General features: G+C 38.3%; 1 protein-coding gene across 1 annotated transcript in view; it reads left to right on the plus strand.

Annotated features, from left to right (window-relative positions):
• Positions 1 to 17,100, plus strand: part of LOC121381587 (catenin beta-like) — a 60,531-nt gene extending 43,431 nt beyond the window's left edge. The window contains 6 exon segments of the mRNA XM_041510921.1: positions 419 to 673; positions 1,080 to 1,241; positions 9,472 to 9,622; positions 13,205 to 13,329; positions 15,308 to 15,440; positions 16,901 to 17,100. Of these exon segments, the coding sequence (XP_041366855.1) occupies positions 419 to 673; positions 1,080 to 1,241; positions 9,472 to 9,622; positions 13,205 to 13,329; positions 15,308 to 15,440; positions 16,901 to 17,100 (1,026 nt within the window).
• The last annotated feature ends 3,465 nt before the right edge of the window (positions 17,101 to 20,565 follow it).

Raw genomic sequence — 20,565 nt, forward strand, 5'->3', positions numbered from 1 at the left:
TCTGAAGCAAGCCCCTTATGATATTTAATAGATGTTTTAAATTTCATGAGGATATCCCATTTCATTCTTGTTATAAAACGTTGAATGTGAAATGGTGGCCATCTTGGATTATGAGCGCAATAATGGATTTTTCAAATGTCTATCGTTTTTTTTTTTTTTTTTATTATTAACCATGTAAGGATTACACATGCAAAAATCCAGGCTTGTATCACCATTGGAAGTATTCATGTCATATTTGGGGTTTATCCTCCCCACTAAATCTGCCAATAAAAACAGTGGTTGCAGAATAAAATAATTCAACAAAAATTTGTGCATGAACATAAACATTTTAAAGTAGGCTAAAGTAGGCATATTTTTTAGCTTGAAGTGAAAATAATCAAAATAAATTAAAATAAACATTTTTGTGTCTCTCTTGCAGGTTTGTGCTCTTTGTCATCTGACTGCCCAACACACCGAGTCGGAGACTGCCCAGAATGCAGTTCGACTTCACTACGGTCTTCCCGTTCTGGTGAAGTTCTTGCACCCATCTACCCACTGGTCCTTGATCAAGACGGTGGTTGGTCTGATTCACAACCTGGCCCTCTGCCCCGCCAATCATACCCCGCTGAGAGAGCATGGCACCCTGCCCAGGATCATACATCTGCTCATCCGAGCTCACCAAGACACTCAGAGGGTAAGTGTTGCTATGGTAACAACCCCTCCAAATTATTTATTCTGCAAGGAAATTGTCATGAGATAATTCTTGTATACCCCCCCCCCCCCCCAAAAAAAAAAAAAAAAAAAAAAAAATGAATAAAGTAATAATAATTAATTTGTTTTAAAAATGTTATGAACAGCTGAATAATATTTTTTAATTGCAAATGCTGTAAGATAGATGTCAGATCTTATTAAATTTATGGTACTTATGTTTACTGGTGTTTTGGCACAGGCATGTGTGTGATATATTAGTGATATTGTCAAGTCAGTATACAGTTGGAAAGAAGATTGATGAAAAAAGAAATCTCGACTTGGTTTATCTTTTGTGGGGAGAATATTACGACTATACAGACTATTAAAAATAACCTCTCTTTATTTATTAGTGTACGTCCATCAACTCTCAGAACGGCGGCTCAAGCTATGTTGACGGCGTGCGTATGGAGGAAATCGTGGAAGAAACTGTTGGTGCTCTTCACATCCTGGCACGCGAAGCCCACAACAGGGCTGTCATCCGAGATCTCAACTGCATCCCGCTTTTCGTACAGGTACGCTCGGCTCAATAGTGCTTTTGCAAAACTTGATCGGCCTGTTTTTGTCTTAACATTTAGACTACTGGATTAATATTTTTACAAAAACCATGTTGAGTGGGTACAAGTTTATAATTTTTACTCACATATATTCACTTAAATGTTTTATAAATACATAAAATAAAGTGCATATCTGAATCAGTAAGTATTATTTTTGAGTATTTTTCTAATTTTTATGATATTTTAGATCAGTTATTGTCAATTAAAATTTGGTAAAAAATCTAAAAAGTTGTGTTTATTTACGAGCATTTGTGGCCAGCTGTCAAGTATTTATGTCCATTATTCCCAATAACGGTGGCTTTCTGGCGATTTTTAGCACTCCTGGGTTTTTCAAAAACGAAGGTCTGTTTTAAGGTACTTTCCTTTGAAAAACTTAAATCTATAGATACAGGAAGCTGTGTTGTCTTTCGCCATCTTTTTTCAGGAGAACTCTTAAGTGTGCTGCTTGTTATGCTAAATTTGGCATAAATTTAGACAGATATTGAATCAGTCCAAGATATCTTTGCAAGTCTTTGTTTTTTTTGGAGGAGGCATATCCAAAATGGCAGTAATGTGTTCAGTTGTAGGCTGCAAACCTGTATCTGAAAGTACATGTCCAATAAATGTCACTTTTTGAACACATATTTCAGCCTTATCAAGTGTGAACTTGATACCAGATTCTTCAGCACGTTTGATCATAGCTTCAAGGTGACGATCATGTTCTTCTTGTGTACTCCCACAGACTAAGATATCATCATGTACAGTTTCAACACTTTCCAGACCAGGAACACATCTTCCATTGCTCGCTGAAATACCTCACTTGCCGATGAAATACCAAATGGTAAACGAGTGAAGCGATATCTCCCTTATTGAATGTGGTAAGACTGGGCTCATCCAACTGTATTTACCAATATGCTGTCTTCGCTTCGAACCGGGAGAAATAATGTGCATTAGGTATTCCTCCAACGTGTTTGATGACTTGGTTTAAATCACTGGGATCAAGGCATATACGTAACTTGTTACTCTTAATCACAGTAACCATACTGTTGACCCATGGAGTTGGATCGTTTTGCTTCACAATCCGGTCTAGCTCATGGGCTACATGGTTTTGCAGAGCTACAGGGACTCGTCGTTATGGGTTTATAACCAGTGTGACACTTGCTTCAAGTTGGATACAATATTTACCTGGTTATCATCCAAGACCCTCGAATAATTCAGGTGGACATTCAGTTTTGTCGAAGGTATGAATACGTTGAATGAGCTCTAAGGACTGACAAGCTTGTCCACTCAAAACGCTGTGTGTATCTACATCGACAATATAGAACACAAGAGAAACTGTTTTATCCCTGTATGCGCATGGTACTGTTATTTTACCTTTAACATTGAGACGATGTCTTGAATAGAACCATAAAGTGGAATACGATTGTTCGAGATTTTGATTGAGATCAAGACTTTGGAATTGTTTATATGTGAGGGTATTACATTTGGCACCTGTGTCTAGCTGGAATGGAACAATGTTATCTCGAATTTCAATGTCTGCAAACCATTCATTTTTATGTATGGTACTGATATCCATGAAGAGTCAACTTGTGAAGAAATTGTTGTCTTCTTCATTTTCTTCTTCCTGGATGTGATGCACTTTCTCTTTTCATGTGGGAAATGGCCTTTTCTCTTCCACTGACACAAGTGAATGACAGACATTTGCGAAGTGATTAAGTTTATGACATTTCGAACACTCCTTCCCTTTCGCGGGGAAAATGTATCTGGGTTTCCAATCATAGCCACAATTACGAAATTTATTGTTGGGTTTCGGAGAATTAACAGATCTACGAGGCCCTACTGAATGAACTTCTGAGTCCTGCGGTGGGGTCATCGTTTTTATCTATGATTGTGAAAGTTTGTTGCTTGTGCTATCTCTATAGCTCTCTGTAAGGTTAGGTCTGAACCTTCATTCAATAACTTTTCTCGTATTTTTGTAGAACAGATACAAAACAGCAGCTTTAAATCTGTTACAAAGCATTTAAAGGTTCCATTTGTTTGTATTCTTGATTGAAACTTATATCTAAAAACAGATACGGTTTGTCTTCGGAATGACATGTGCTTTGAAACGTCTATAATACTGATCAAGAACTTTGTTTTGTTCTTCAGTCATAGTGAAGGTTTTATATATCTCACAACCTTTGGATCTGACCCAAAGCATGAGGTAATTGCATTTTTGTGCTGCAGTTTAGTCACTAAGAGGTCCTTCAAAATTAAATGTCACGTGGTCAATGAATTCCTGCCAAGCTGCAGCAAGATCGTTCGCATGTCAATTCATAACTGGCGCACTTCACACAATGCCATCAATGATTCAGTTCAATTAACGTTTGACATTAATGACTTACTCTTGCTTTAACTACTTGCAGGTATGAGTTAAAGTGCTTCTGACACCATGGACAGTACGTACATGTACATTGAAAGGACACAAACACCGCGTCTTCTGCCATGCTCCATTTATTGTGTGTTACGTCATCAGAATCGTTGTATGAATGTTACATAGGGTCTCACACCAGTAATAATAATAAGAGTACACAATATAGTCCAGTCTCACACCAGGTTTCAATAATGTCATTATAGGTGGTGATATACAACATACACTACAGAGAGGAAGTGTATTTCTGTATCGTTAGTTTCATTATTAATTAGTACTGCATAGGTCGTAGTTAATAATACAACTAGCCGTATGTAGAAAATCGCAGCTAATCAACTCACAACTCATGCATATTAATTGCAAATATCAAAACTTTATTAAGATGCCGTTTTAACAAGTCAGTCATCAATGAGCCCCTTTTTCTTGGTCTCCTTTTCTGTAAAAGAAGGAACTTGCACACAATCTGACAAACAATAATAGAAATAGGAAACTTTATTAACGTCAAAAAATAAAAGAACAAGTCGACGAATACTCCATGATTCAGTAGTAACAAAGGGCCTTTATTGCAAGAGACTGGAAGTAATTTAGTGGATGTTCAGGCCGCTTAGCGCACACGCAAATCAAGGGCAGATAAGTATGTTTCTAATTGAGGCTATATGAAAGTACAAGTAGGCACCATCTGGCTCCTAGATGGAAAAGTTAATGTAGAGGGCTGCATACAAAATATGATTATTTCCTTGCCGCTGGCCGCATGCATTTTTCAGATGCATGCAACGCACACATCCAGTCTAGCCACTAATTGGAAACCCCATGTATTTCTTCTTTTTAGCCGGACCACGCGCACACGTCACACCCAGTCTAGCCACTGATTGGAAACCCCATGTATTTCTTCTTTTTAGCTGGACCACGTGCACGCGCCACATCCAGTCTAGCCACTGATTGGAAACCCCATGTATTTCTTCTTTTTTAGCTGATTAGATTAGATTAGATATGTTTTAAACGTGCTCACATACCTCTATGGTTTCGAGCACGCCTATCCCCAGTCCGGCCTCCGATATAATCGGTGGTCTGACTCGGGGCAGGAAAAACCTAACTATAATAAAATTATGAAATTTTAAACTGGAGGCCAAAAAGAGTAAATATATTATGTCGACATTAATAATTTTGAATGCGTTCCCAAAAGAAATACAGAAATCCCTACTCTACACCTATATAATTATTTAAAATTAACGCAAATTTAGATGGGGAAGTCAAAAAGTAAAAAAAAAAAAAATTATAATTTATTTAAAAAAAAAAAAAAAAAAAAAAAAAAAAAAAAAGATTATTTAGTCCCCAGAGGCAAGGGAAAGGGTAGAGGGGTAAGCCCGGCCCACAGAAAAGTTATATTAAATTTAATATTTATTTAAAATGATTACCAATCGTATTTCGGGCCTTGGTGTGACCAGGAGGAAGGGGGGGGGGGGGGGGGAGGGGGCGAGAAGGGGGGCCGGAACTTTCACAGAAACCTACGGCCAAACCCAAACCCAAACCCAAAAAACCTAACCACCGGCACCACAACCACACCCCCCACCCCCCACCCCACCGTGTCCAACCGCAGCTCGATCCAGTCATGGCAATCATTTGTAGAAGGTCACTAGTAGAGTGACCTAAAGCTTTAGTAGAAGGTCACTAGGAAAGTGTCCCAACCCAGTTACCTGCCCTGTTGAATTATATAATTGTTTAATTAAAAATCTAAAACATAGTTAAAATAATGATAAAAAATATAAAACAGATTAAATGAGCGAGCATGCCAGTAACCTACATTATATTTTATTTTATTTTATTTTATTTTTAAAATAGATATTAAACAAATTAAAAAAGACGAACTATATACATGTATAAGGTGCAGTTTCCGGAACGGGGAGGGGATTACTGCCAGATAAGCCTCCCTCCATAATCCGAGCAACAATCACACATTCAATCATACAACATATATACATTACACAACAAAACAAGACAACAAAAATTAAAACTAATCGGCTAAAGATAAAACCCCGCCCAGCCCCCCCAGACAAAACGGGGGGCAAGGCGGAGAAACCCCAACCAATCTAATACATTACACAACAAAACAAAACAAAAATTAAAAGTCATTGCCTAAAAATAAAACCCCGCCCGGCCCCCCAAATAAAACGGGGGGGGGGGGGGGCAAGGCGGAGAAACCCCAACCAATTTAAATATTATTAAAAAAAAAAAAAAAAAAAAATATATATATATATATATATATACACACATATATATATTTAACTGCACCCCCCCCTCCCCCCCCGTGTCAAGATATTGAGCTGAAATTTTGTATATAGCTGTATGAAGTAGAGTTATAAATCAAGTTTGACTGATTAATTTTCCTTCCATTTTCCTTCCATCATGAGCTTCGCGCCTTTAGGACTCGCCTCATCAGGCTACACCCTGCACACGAGTTCCGTCTGATTCAAAGTCAATCCCCCAATTTGACAGGTGGTTATGGCCCTGATGGTGAACACAGATTTGCAATCATGATATACCTAACGTTGACAGCCATCTACAGTGATTCAAATAGACATAGTAGCTGATAGTGACCAGACCCCGCTCAGTCCCTGACCTGTTCCCATGCCTGTATTTTGTGCTTCAAAGGTATTAGAAGTAGGTGTTGTCAGCCTAAATCTGAAAAAAAGCTTTCACTTTTGAAGGTCTACAGGCTGGTAGGTACTGGGTTCGGATCCCAGTCGAGGCATGGGATTTTTAATTCAGATACCGACTCCAAACCCTGAGTGAGTGACCCGCAAGGCTCATTGGGTAGGCGTAAACCACTTGCACCGACCAGTGATCCATAACTGGTTCAACAAAGGCCATGGTTTGTGCTATCCTGCCTGTGGGAAGTGCAAATAAAAGATCCCTTGCTGCTAATCGGAAGAGTAGCCCATGTAGTGGCGACAGCGGTTTTCCTCTCAAAATCTGTGTGGTCCTTAACCATATGTCTGACGCCATATAACCGTAAATAAAATGTGTTGAGTGCGTCGTTAAATAAAGCATTTCTTTCTTTCTTTCTTTCGACCTGAGCATACAAGATACACAACATCATTCTTTGTATGGTGCTAGCTACAATGTCACATTCAAAAAGCGTTTCTAAACTCTTTATTCATGAGGGTGGGACATAGCCCAGTGGTAAAACTATTGCTTTGTGTGGTTGGTCTAGGATTGATCCCCGTCGGTGGGCCTATTTGACTATTTCTCGTTCTATCCAGTGCACCATGACTGGTATATCGAAGGCCATGGTATGTGCCATCCTGTCTGTGGGATGGTGCATATAAAATATCCCTTGCTACTAATAGAAAAATGTAGTGAGTTTCATCTCTATGACTGTGTTATAATGACCGTGTTTGACATCCAATAGCCAATGATTAATAAATCGCCGATGATTAATAAATCAATGTGCTTGTGCTTTAGTGGTGTCGTTAAACAAAAACAAACTTCAACTTGTATATATAAATAAATATACAAGTGTTGTATCTTGATCATGATACAAAATGTTATTTGTATGTATTGTACTGAAAGGAATGATTTAAATGGCTGTATTGAAAATGTAGTCTGAAATACTTGAGTTGAGTCTGACTTACAAAGCCATGTGACCTATATTTTTGGTCAGTGACTCAAAAGATGGAAATTTATCTGATCATCATATATTGCCAATGAATTCAGTGATTGCAGGATAAAACTATGAACAGATCCTTTTTGATGACTAAAATGACATATTAAAGATATTTTCTTATTTAGGATATCAGTATTTGTATAAGCAAGAGTATCCCATGAAGTGGCGACAGCGGGTTTCCTCTCGCAATATCTGTGTTGTCCTTAACCATATTTCAGATGCCATATAACCATAAATAAAATGTGTTGAGTGCGCACAGAACAACGATTCACATAAAATATTGTGCCCTGCTGTTAATAACGTGTACGTATAACAATGGTTAAAGATGTGCAACAGTTTGCACAATATACATGTATAAGCTCATTAAGCATGTCAAACAGTTTGTACCCATAGGCTTGTCCATCCTGTCGGGTTTGATGACCGAGGACAGCACAATCTGAATTTAATAACAAAAATGGTTTTGCAGCAGTCGAACCATCCTATCTCTCCCCAAAACAATCTTGAATGTTTATGTGAAATAAAAATTTACCGGTAAATAGTAGTAGTACACAGATGTATTTTGTACTATAAAGTGAATCGTGGTAAATGGTTCTTTCATTTTAAAAAATGCAATATTATTAGTTCAACTGGAGGGGAGTATAGCTTCTGTCTCCTAGCCATCATCAGTCCATATGTCAGTCTGTCACACATTTATTTTATTATTATTATTATTATTTTGTTTTTAATGTCTCAAGATAATGCAAGGTTCGCATATGCTTGAAAAGGCCCTAAATTTGAAATGTTGCCCTAAAAAGTCCCTATTTTGATCATCTAGCCCTAAAAAGCCCTATATTTTACAGGCAAGTTCACAAAATACTCCCTAAATTGGGCCATATAAGCCCTGAAATCAATAGACATTTTTCTTCTTCCGGAAACATTAAATAAATTGCCAAAAATACATTGATATCTACTTTCGTTTGTTGATCTCTGTGTTCGCTCAAATGTTAGTGTTTAAACAAATCCAAAATGATACCAACGATTCATTTGTAAAACATCGTCAATGTTAGGTATTGTTCATAGAAGGATTCATTCGTAACTTTCGAGGAGCGCTTGATTGTTCATTCTAAAACGAAACACGTTTCTAAAATACTAATTAAGAGTCTTAATCTCAGTGCAAACTAAATGAAATGGAATATTCAAAAAATATCTGAACTGAACCAGACATTTTACTTATTTATATTTAAGAAAAAGTGTAGGACAGTTCTCTGTCGATTCCGATGGCCCGCTCGAACACTCCCATTATTTTGTTGAGTTCGAAGGTCATTGCAAATGGCGGACAGCAAAGTTTTAGTCCCTAAATTTTACTTACATTGACCCTAAAAAGTCCCTAAAAAGCCTCTAAATTTAGGTTTGAAATTTCTGTATGAACCATGTAATGAGTAATGAGCTGAAACTTTGTATATAGCTTTATCATATAGACTTTCCGAAGTGTGACTTTCATGGTGATTTGTCCACTTTTCACAATTATGATCCACAAATTAATTAGATATGAGTTTGTTTTGTTGGTGTGTTTTTTTTGTTTTTTTTTTTTGGGGGGGGGGGGGGGTGCAATTGCTTTAGAAGTACTATCAAAAATGCTTGCTTCTACTAGTGAATTTTAAATAAAGCATGGCAGGGAAATATAACTTTTTATAATCTTATTAACCTCAGTTATTGTTGGCTGCCTTCATACAACATACTGGGGGCGGGGGTGGGGTTGGGTGTCTAGCTCAGTTGGAAAAGCACTCCTGATGTGCTTACATCGTAGGATCAAATCACCTCAGTTGACGCATTCTCAGATAGGGATTTTTGCATTCCAACCAATGCCCCACGACTGGTATTTCAAAGGACATGATGGTATGTGCTATCATGTCTTGAATGGTGCGTAAATAAAAGGCCATTGGGCTATATATAAAAGATCCCTTACTGCTAATGGAAAAATGTTGCAGGTTTCCTCAAAGACCATGTATCAAAATTACCAAATGTTAGACATCCAATAGCTAAACAAACGTTTTTTTTTAAAGAGTGCAGCTTCAGAATTTCCTTTTAAACTTTAACATACATATATTTGCTTTTGTTGACAGTTGTATGAAATACATCTTTGCTTTTGTTGACAGTTGTTGTATTCCCCCATTGAAAACATCCAGCGAGTGGCTGCCGGAGTCTTGTGCGAGTTGGCTGCTGATAATGAAGGGGCAGACATGATTGAACATGAGGGTGCCATTGTCCCCCTCACCGAGATTTTACACTGCCGTAACGAGGATGTAGGTCTGTATAATACAGTAGTTTACTGAATAAGAGGGTGCCACTGTCCCCCTCACAGTTGTTACATTCCCGTAACGAGGGGGTAGGTCAGTATAATACAGTAGTTTACTAAACAGGAGGGTGCCACCGTCCCCCTAACACAGTTTTTACACTGCCATAACGAGGGTGTAGGTCACTAAAATACAGTAGTTTACTGAACAAGAGGGTGCCACCGCCCCCCCCCCCCTCACAGAGTTGTTACACTCCCATAACTACAGTGTAGGTCAGTATAATACAGTGGTTTACTGAACAAGAGGGTATCACTGCCCCTCTCACAGAGTTGTTACACTCCCGTAACGAGGGTGTAGGTCAGTATAATACAGTAGTTTTCTAAACAGGAGGGTGCCACCGCCCCCCTAACACAGTTTTTACACTGCCATAACGAGGGTGTAGGTCAGTAAAATACAGTAGTTTACTGAACAAGAGGGTGCCACCGCCCCCCCCCCCCCCCACAGAGTTGTTACACTCCCATAACTACAGTGTAGGTCACTATAATACAGTAGTTTACTGAACAAGAGGGTGCCACTGCCCCCTAACCGAGTTCTTACACTCCCATAACGAGAGTGTTGGTAAGTATTTTACAGTAGTTTACTAAACAGGAGAGTGTCACTGCCCCCCTCACAGAGTTGTTACACTCCCGTAACGAGGGTGTAGGTCAGTATAATACAGTAGTTTACTAAACAGGAGAGTGTCACTGTCCCCTTCACAGAGTTGTTACACTCCCGTAATGAGGGTGTAGGTCAGTATAATACAGTAGTTTACTAAACAGGAGAATGTCACTGCCTCCCTCACAGAGTTGTTACACTCCCGTAAACGAGGGTGTAGATCAGTATAATACAGTAGTTTACTAAACAGGAGGCTGTCACTGCCCCCCTCAGAGTTGTTACACTCCCGTAATGAGGGTGTAGGTCAGTATTTTACAGTAGTTTACTAAACAGGAGAGTGTCACTGCCCCCCCCCCCCCCCACACACAGAGTTGTTACACTCCCGTAACGAGGGTGTGGGTCAGTATAATACAGTTGTTTGCTAAACAGGAGGGTGCCACTGCCCACCTCACAGAGATGTTACACTCCCATAACGAGGGTGTAGGTCAGTATAATACAGTAGTTTACTAAACAGGAGGGTGCCACTGCCCACCTCACAGAGTTGTTACACTCCCGTAACGAGGGTGTAGGTCAGTATAATACAGTTGTTTACAAAACAGGAGGGTGCCACTGCCCACCTCACAGAGTTGTTACACTCCTGTAACGAGGGTGTAGGTCAGTATAATACAGTTGTTTACTAAACAGGAGGGTGCCACTGCCCACCTGACAGAGTTGTTACACTCCCATAACGAGGGTGTAGGTCAGTATAATACAGTAGTTTACTAAATAGGAGGGTGCCACTGCCCACCTCACAGAGTTGTTACACTCCCGTAAACAAGGGTGTAGATCAGTATAATACAGTAGTTTACTAAACAGGAGGCTGTCACTGCCCCCCTCAGAGTTGTTACACTCCCGTAACGAGGGTGTAGGTCAGTATTTTACAGTAGTTTACTAAACAGGAGAGTGTCACTGCCCCCCCCCCCCCACAGAGTTGTTACACTCCCGTAACGAGGGTGTGGGTCAGTATAATACAGTTGTTTGCTAAACAGGAGGATGCCACTGCCCACCTCACAGTTGTTACACTCCCATAACGAGGGTGTAGGTCAGTATAATACAGTAGTTTACTAAACAGGAGGGTGCCACTGCCCACCTCACAGAGTTGTTACACTCCCGTAACGAGGGTGTAGGTCAGTATAATGCAGTTGTTTACAAAACAGGAGGGTGCCACTGCCCACCTCACAGAGTTGTTACACTCCCGTAACGAGGGTGTAGGTCAGTATAATACAGTTGTTTACTAAACAGGAGGGTGCCACTGCCCACCTCACAGAGTTGTTACACTCCCGTAACGAGGGTGTAGGTCAGTATAATACAGTTGTTTACTAAACAGGAGGGTGCCACTGCCCACCTCACAGAGTTGTTACACTCCCGTAATGAGGGTGTAGGTCAGTATTTTACAGTAGCTTACTGAATAAGAGCAGAGCTAGCCCTGGGTGGCTATTTTTATTCACCCAAAAATTCGCCAATCTTCAATTTCTTTAGTCAATCTAAATATATATTCGCCAATTACATTTTGGCATTTCAGTCAAAAGATTTTGTTTTTAATCTTGTTCTGTATGATAATATAGTATATGGTAATATATACTAATATTCAGTTTACGTCTTGTATGTTTCACTAATGAAATAGTGAAATGCTGCTGATGTTTAGGGAAGGCCATAGTCCAGTGGTAAAGAGCTCGTCTGATGTGCGGTCAGTCTAGGGTCAATCCCCGTCGATGGGCCCATTGAGTTATTTCTCATGACTGGTACATGTACATGTACATGTATATATCCCAAAAGAGGTTTTACTTTTTGTATGAATCAGATAATGATATAAATAGTTTACTGAACAAGAGGGTGCCACTTCCCCCCTCACAGAGTTGTTACACTCCCGTAATGAGGTGTAGGTCAGTATAATACAGTAGTTTACTAAACAGGAGGGTGCCACTCCCCCCTACAGAGTTGTTACACTCCCGTAACGAGGGTGTAGGTCAGTATAATACAGTAGTTTACTAAACAAGAGGATGCCACTGCCCCCCTCACAGAATTGTTACAATCCCGTAACGAGGTTGTAGGTCAGTATTTTACAGTAGTTTACTGAACAAAAGACAATTTCTTTCACCAATCTAAATATACATGTATTCGCCAATTACATTTTGGCATTTCAGTCAAAAGATTTTGTTTTTAAAATGTACTAATTATTCAGTTTACGTCTTGTATGTTTCACTAATGAAATAGTGAAATGCTGCTAATGTTTAGGGCAGGCCGTAGTCCAGTGGTAAAGAGCTCGTCTGATGTGCGGTCAGTCTAGGGTCAATCCCCGTCGATGGGCCCACTGAGTTATTTCTCATGACTGGTACATACGTGTACATGTACATGTATATATCCCAAAAGAGGTTTTGCTTTTTGTATGAATCGGATAATGATATAAATAGTTTACTGAGCAAGGGCGTGCCACTGCCCCCTTCACATAGTTGTTACACTCCCGTAACGAGGGTGTAGGTCAGTATAAGACAGTCGTTTACTGAACAAGAGGGTGCCACTGCCCCCCTCACCGAGTTCTTACACTCCCGTAACGAGGGTGTAGGTCAGTATAATACAGTTGTTCATTAAACAAGAAGGTGGCACCCCACCCACCCCCACAGAGTTGTAAGTTAGGAGGGTGCCACCACCCCCTCAGAGTTATTCCTGTAGCAAGTGGTAGGTTAGTATAATACAGTAGTTCTTTAAATAGCAGGGTGCCACTCCCACGACCAGCCAATGAGTTATAAGTTGGATGGTGCCACCACCCCCCTCACAGAGTTGTTACACTCCAGTAAGGAGGGTGTAAGTCAGTGTTTTACAGTAGTTCATTAATCAGGAGGGTGCCACACTGAACAAATCCAAATATGTTCCCTTTTAACTAGCAACATGTTTCATTTCACAGCTACGTATGCTGCTGCGGTTCTATTCCGAATGTTGGAAGACAAGCCACAAGACTACAAGAAACGCTTGTCAATGAAGCCGAGCACTTCTCTGTATCGTGGAGACCAGAACATGCCTTGGACTGAGGTTAGTGTTCAAGGGACGAATTGGTGGGTAGGGTTATCTATTTTTGTATCAGTGAACTCTGGATGTGGTACAAGATTTATGTAACAGCCTTAACCTTACTTATCAGGCAGTTAATTTGCTTAAATATTTGTTAATGCCAGGGTGTTTCTAGTCGCTTTATTTTGTAGCTTACAGTTTTATACCTCAGAAGCTATGATTAGCAGCTTTAAAGTGAATGTATTTATTCAGTCCTTATTGTTTAACACAAGCTATTTCTCCTGCTATAGCAAAACGATTTCTGCCTGAGCAAAAACAACTGCTCACCACCGACATAATTTCATGAGTCGTTTATTGTTGGCCATTGATTTTCAAATCATATGAGGTTTTATTTCTCTACTTTGATCTGTTGTAAATGAAATGTGATTCTTCTTACAGTCTACCCGGGTTTGACAACGCCAGGTTTTATTTCTCTACTTTGATCTGTTGTAAATGAAATATGATTCTTCTTAACAACCTCCCGGGTTTGAAGACGCCAGGTTTTATTTCTCTACTTTTATCTGTTGTAAATGAAATGTGATTCTTCTTACAGCCTCCCGGGTTTGACGACGCCAGGTTTTATTTCTCTACATGGCTCTACATGTTGTCAATGAAATGTGATTCTTTTTACAGCCTCCCGGGTTTGACGACGCCAGGTTTTATTTCTCTACATGGCTTTACATGTTGTCAATGAAATGTGATTCTTTTTACAACCTCCCGGGTTTGAAGACGCCAGGTTTTATTTCTCTAGTTTGATCTGTTGTAAATGAAATGTGATTCTTTTTACAACCTCCCGGGTTTGACGACGCCAGGTTTTATTTCTCTACATGACTACATGTTGTCAATGAAATGTGATTCTTTTTACAGCCTCCCGGGTTTGACGACGCCAGGTTTTATTTCTCTACATGGCTCTACATGTTGTCAATGAAATGCGATTCTTCTTACAACCTCCCGTGTTTGACGACGCCAGGTTTTATTTCTCTACATGGCTCTACATGTTGTCAATGAAATGTGATTCTTCTTACAGCCTCCCGGGTTTGACGACGCCAGGTTTTATTTCTCTACATGGCTCTACATGTTGTCAATGAAATGTGATTCTTCTTACAGCCTCCCGGGTTTGACGACGCCAGGTTTTATTTCTCTACATGGCTCTACATGTTGTCAATGAAATGTGATTCTTCTTACAGCCTCCCGAGTTTGACGACGCCAGGTTTTAGTTCTCTACATGGCTCTACATGTTGTCAATGAAATGTGATTCTTTTTACAGCCTTCTAGGTTTGATGACGCCAGGTTTTATTTCTCTATTTTGATCTGTTGTCAATGAAATGTGATTCTTCTTACAGCCTCCCGGGTTTGACGACGCCAAGTTTTATTTCTCTACATGGCTCTACATGTTGTCAATGAAATGTGATTGTTTTTACAGCCTTCTAGGTTTGACGACGCCAGATTTTATTTCTCTACTTTGATCTGTCTTCAATGAAATGTGATTGTTTTTACAGCCTTCTAGGTTTGACGACGCCAGGTTTTATTTCTCTACATGGCTCTACATGTTGTCAATGAAATGTGATTGTTTTTACAGCCTTCTAGGTTTGACGACGCCAGATTTTATTTCTCTACTTTGATCTGTCTTCAATGAAATGTGATTGTTTTTACAGCCTTCTAGGTTTGACGACGCCAGGTTTTATTTCTCTACATGGCTCTACATGTTGTCAATGAAATGTGATTGTTTTTACAGCCTTCTAGGTTTGATGATGCCAGGTTTTATTTCTCTACTTTGATCTGTTGTCAATGAAATGTGATTCTTCTTACAGCCTCCCGGGTTTGACGACGCCAGGTTTTATTTCTCTATTTAAATCTGTTAAAAATTAAATGTGATTCTTCTTACAGCCTCCCGGGTTTGACGACGCCAAGTTTCATTTCTTTACTTTGATCTGTTGTAAATGGAATGTGATTGTTTTTACAGCCTCCTGGGTTTGACGATGCCGGTGCAATGAGTCTTCCCACACAAGAGCCGCGAGAACAGATGTACCAGCCTCCCCCTCACCACGGTAGTCAGGGCAACATGGGCGGGTATGAGATGCAGACAACTCCAGGCAGTATGTATGCCTTGATCCAGTCACAAAATCTTTAACTTGTAGCCCTTCTATCATAGGTAGGGGCGGGATGTAGCCCAGTGGTAAAGCGATCACTTGATGTGTGGTCAATTTCAGATCGATCGCCATCAGTGGGGCTATTTTTCATTCCAGCCAGTGCACCATGTCTGGTATATCAAAGGTTGTGGTATGTGCCATCCTGTCAGGGATGGTGCATCCTGTCAGGGATGGTGCATATAAAAGATCCCTTGCTGCTAATGGAAAAATGTAATGAGTTTCCTCTCTAAGACTCAAAATTACCAAATGTTTGACATCTAATTGCCGATGATTAATAAATCAATGTGCTCTAGTGGTGGTGTTAAACAAAACAAACTTTAAACTTTCTATCAAAGGCAGCATTTTTCTTCTCAAATCATTCACAAAACACTAAGTTTACCTCTGCGACCAGAACTTATACTGCTTACATGTTTTTGGGATGTATTTGACGAAGAAAATTACATCATTTCGGAAGATGGAGCATTGTAAGGACAAATAATTAAATTTCCTTTGCATCTATACACTTTACGGCAATCTGATTGGTCCAGAGGTGCTTACCTTTTTTCGTTCATATCTCGATGAACCAAAACATTTTAAGCGACGCCTACCCACCCACCTCACTGACTTGCACTACTTTTGTGCAACAAGCTGGATTATTCAAGCAACCATATTTAGATATTTTGAAGAAAACACACTTGAAAGCCACAAAAGCAATAAAAAAAATGTATACGATAAATTAATGGAAAATGCTATAGCAGAGTAGACATGTAGATTCTTACGCATTGATTATATATATAAAAAAAAAAAAAAAAAAAATCTTCGGTAATCATGACATGAGACCCGGTCGGTGGCCAAAGAAATCATGTAGGAAACTTCACGCCTGTAACTTACTTGTAAGCGATGTTCTGCAGCTGTTGGCGAAAATTAAACGGTTCTATGCGGAGTCATACAATGTGCACATCGTTTTTTCGGTTCATACTTGCATGAACCAAAAAATAATTGAGGTCAATTCTTAAAATAAAAACAAAATATGTGTATTTCAAATTATATTAGTTGTACTGTTGTTAATATAAACTTTGGTTTAGTCGTAGATTTACATTTACATACAAACCTAGGCTTATAACATTTGGTAAAATTGGCTTTACAACTAGTTCATAAAAGGACCAGGTATGTACTTTCCTGTTTGTGCTTTTTAGAAGTAGCAGTGGCTTGTCTCCAGCCCCGCCCCACCCCCCCAAATCTCTATCAACTAATAAAGTCAAAATAACAATAAACCACTTTCGTCCTAAAAATAAATTAAAATGATTGCTTTACACAAAGAATAATGTGGATCATTTGACACGTCTGCCTGAATTTGTTTTTAATATTATATTTCATTTTGATTGAATAAAAAAAACCTTGACCAAGAATGGTTTGTCATTTTGCAGATTTAGACCAAGTGCTAGTCGACTCGATGCAGGGCCTGGAGATTGGAAGCCAACAAGGAAGTGGTTATGGACCAATTTAAACAATCCCGGACTTGGGTCCAGAGTCAGGTGATTTGAATTTTGAAAATCTCGATTCCAGTCTGCACCAAGGTGGTGCTGGTGATAATCAAGGCATGACCTGGTTTGACACTGACCTTTGAAAAGCTGTTCATTGATTGGATGAGAGGTTTTAAAGAAGGTGCCCATGTTGTACTGTATTAAAAACAAATTGACATTGCGACGAGATCTGATTGATTGTTGTCTTGCCAAACTTCAGAAAAAAGACGTTTATGCTTGGGGAACAATGGGGGGGGGGGGGGGGGGGGGGGGGGGGGGGGGGTGTGGGTAGGGGGTGGGGGTGGGGTTGGGGGGGGGTGGGGGGGGGGTGGGGGGGGGGGGGGGGGGGGGGGGGGGGGGGGGGGGGGGGGGGGGACATGTTTTGACTAATAAGAGCATGTAGGTTTCTGTATTTTTAAAATGATTATTAAAAACAATTGAATTTATTTTCTTCATAATTTACACCTTAATGTTATGAAAAACTAATTGTTTAATCAGATTTGCCATGTATTTTTTTTTAAAGTGTTTTTGAACATGAACAAAAAAACCTAAAACAAACTATAACAATATTCCTGTTCTTAATGTTAAAAAAAAAAAAAAAAAAAAAAAAAAAAAATATATATATATATATATATATATATAATTCTAAGCTGCCGGTATCTATTAAAATATAAATACTTCATAAACAACTTGAATGTTTTACAAACCATATATATTCTGCATTGCTTTCATTAAAAATGTGTTTGGGGGAAATGTAAAGTTTCTGGACTAAATAAACTGACTACCTGTACGAACCCTGAATATATTTTATAGGACCACTTAACTCATCCGTTCATTGAACTCCAATCGCCATTACAGTATGTATCATCACCATTCTTGACCGCGTGAAGATGTAACATGAAAATCGTTTAATTATGTTCGCAAAAAGTCATTTTGTTTTCAAGTCTTGAGTCACATTTGAGCAGAAGTTACCCGAAGACCCATAAGTGGCCTGTACAGATTTTGTGTTGGTATTTCGTCATTTATTATGAAATGTTGCAATTTATTTATAATTTAACTGTTGCTGTGTATCGCTATATATTTATAATATTGATTTGTTTTAATTAACCGCACCATTATCAGACCCCAAGCTTGAAATAAACAAGTGACAATCAAGATTAGGTAAAGAACAACCACACACGTAAGAAAATAGTGGTAAACAAACATAGTGTCGCTGAAAGACCACTTCGTTTACTGTTGTTGTTGACCCACCGACTGAGAAACTGACTTGTAGAAAGGTTTTCACATAGGGTCACAATACCCATTTGACCATTGACGTGGGTCATACTTTACAAAAACTATACATTTCAAGAAAAAACGGGATAAACTGAAGCACCCAAGTAGTTACTTCATTAAACAGTATTTAGTATGAAACAGTGAAGTTGAAAATTTTGCTTTGTTAAAAACAGTTACTTGAATACATTTTTATTTTAATTTTCATAATCAGCTACTTGAATATGATATATATATATTTTTTTGTTTTTTAATTTATTTTGTTTTGTTCAGACATGAAAGATGAAGGGTTGCAATGATGGATGTTGTTTTTCCGTTATCTATGTATTTGAGTAAAATGTTTGTGGGTCTGTATTATGGAAATGTCCCACTCATCTCAACTTCCAATTTTTAAACATTTCTTCAAAGATTTTAATAATTTTATAATTCGTAGCCTGATTAATTTACATTTCATGTGCAATTAAAATTGTGGCTGATGCAGTTATTGTTTGTTATTAGTGTTGAAACTGGCCAGAAAATGGTGTTAATGTATTTTGTGAATAATTTTATTGTGTAGTTAAATCAAGTTTATTGTAGCGAAACAAAAAAGAACAAAATAAGCAATACTTCAAGAAGAAGCCGTTTGGCAGTGTACATAATTTAGGAATTAAATTTAATAGCTTTAACTTTTCATTCATTTCTTAGAAACAATTTGCTTACACTTTCATGTGTTACTGTATAAAATAATGATGACAAACACATAATATACATGTATGTATACAAATATGTGTATTTTTCTAACACACCATCTGCTTTCTACCTTGTCCCTGTCACTAACAAACCTTACAATAATAATAACTCGGCTAGCTCTGGATGAAGAGAACATTATTCGTAGTATTTATTTTTTAAAGTGCACAAACACAATAATTTGCCAATAAAGTTTGCTGCACAGGGCAAGGTAATAATATGGGTCGAAATATTTAGGGAATGTGTAACCAATCAGATTTCCAACCAATGAGTAAGATTAGTTGCATCATTATATGCAGTTATTTTGCCAAATGAAAATCAAATGTGCTAAATATTTTCATTTTTTTTTTTTAATTAGTAAAAAGCAAAGCTCAGCTCATGATAATCTTGGGTGATACACAGCTATTAATTGGAGTCAAATCGTGACCTCTTGTTTATGCCATCTGCAAATTGGTGTCAAATCACAGCAGTTGAAGAATCATAGGAGTTTTGGTAAATTATTGAAGTAGTTCCTTTGACGACAAAAAAAAAATCACTAAGTGAATAACTAGATATTTTTATTAATCAATTGGAAAATTGGCATTTATTTTAAATATTGCTTTTTACTACCAGTTGAAGTAACAATTTTAATCTAATTTGGTATATTTGTGTTGTTTTTTCTTCGTTTGCTTTCCTTCTTAATTTTTCATCATGTATAATTTTCTTTATTTTTTTATTTACTATTTTGTTTTATTTATTTATTTATTTATTTATTTGTTATCTATTTATTTATTTATTTATTCTGTGTTGTGTTTTGTTCTCTCGTGTATATATTTTTCTTTGAATATTTAATTTCTTGTATATCTTGTAATAGTTGTAGTCGCCGTTATTGTCATATTGTCATTATTGTATGTTATTAGGAGAGGGCCTCGTAAGTTGGATAACTTGTGCCCAATCCACTTGTACATTATATGCAATAAAATATGTTTCAATCAATCAACGGGAAAATGTTTTGCGTTCAAAATGAATCGTGGAACTGAATTATGGAAACAATTAATGTATTACTGAAGTTTGAATAAAAATGTTATGCTACTTTTAAATTGGATAGTTTGTTGTATTAACATATAAAAATTAACAGACAGACATAGATACAGAGAGACAGACACACAGACAGACGACGGACGGACAGACAGATTTTCACCAGAGCTGTTAAAACTTAGGTATTGTTGTATATCATTTTAAAATTTAATTTAATTTTATTTATTTGTAATACCAACAACATAACCACTGAAACGAATTCTTAGTGCTAATAACTGCACTGTGGTACAGGATTAGTTCGTTGTTACCTTTTGACTGCACACACCGTCAACCAGGTAAGAAAGCAATTGACGAGTACCGGGAACCGGAACGTAGATGGATCCTAATTGGTACACATCAACAAGTCCCGCGACGTGGAATTCATTTTAGGACCATTTATACAAGTTTATCTACTTCCCGGGCCATGATCATACCTACTGTCTGTCAGTGATCACCTTTTAACAATGACGGCAGGTCCCCGGTATTTAGGACACCACAGAAAATGTTGTGAAATA

The sequence above is a fragment of the Gigantopelta aegis genome, chromosome 9, assembly GCF_016097555.1.
Source record: "Gigantopelta aegis isolate Gae_Host chromosome 9, Gae_host_genome, whole genome shotgun sequence".
Classification (NCBI taxonomy): Eukaryota; Metazoa; Mollusca; class Gastropoda; order Neomphalida; family Peltospiridae; genus Gigantopelta; species Gigantopelta aegis.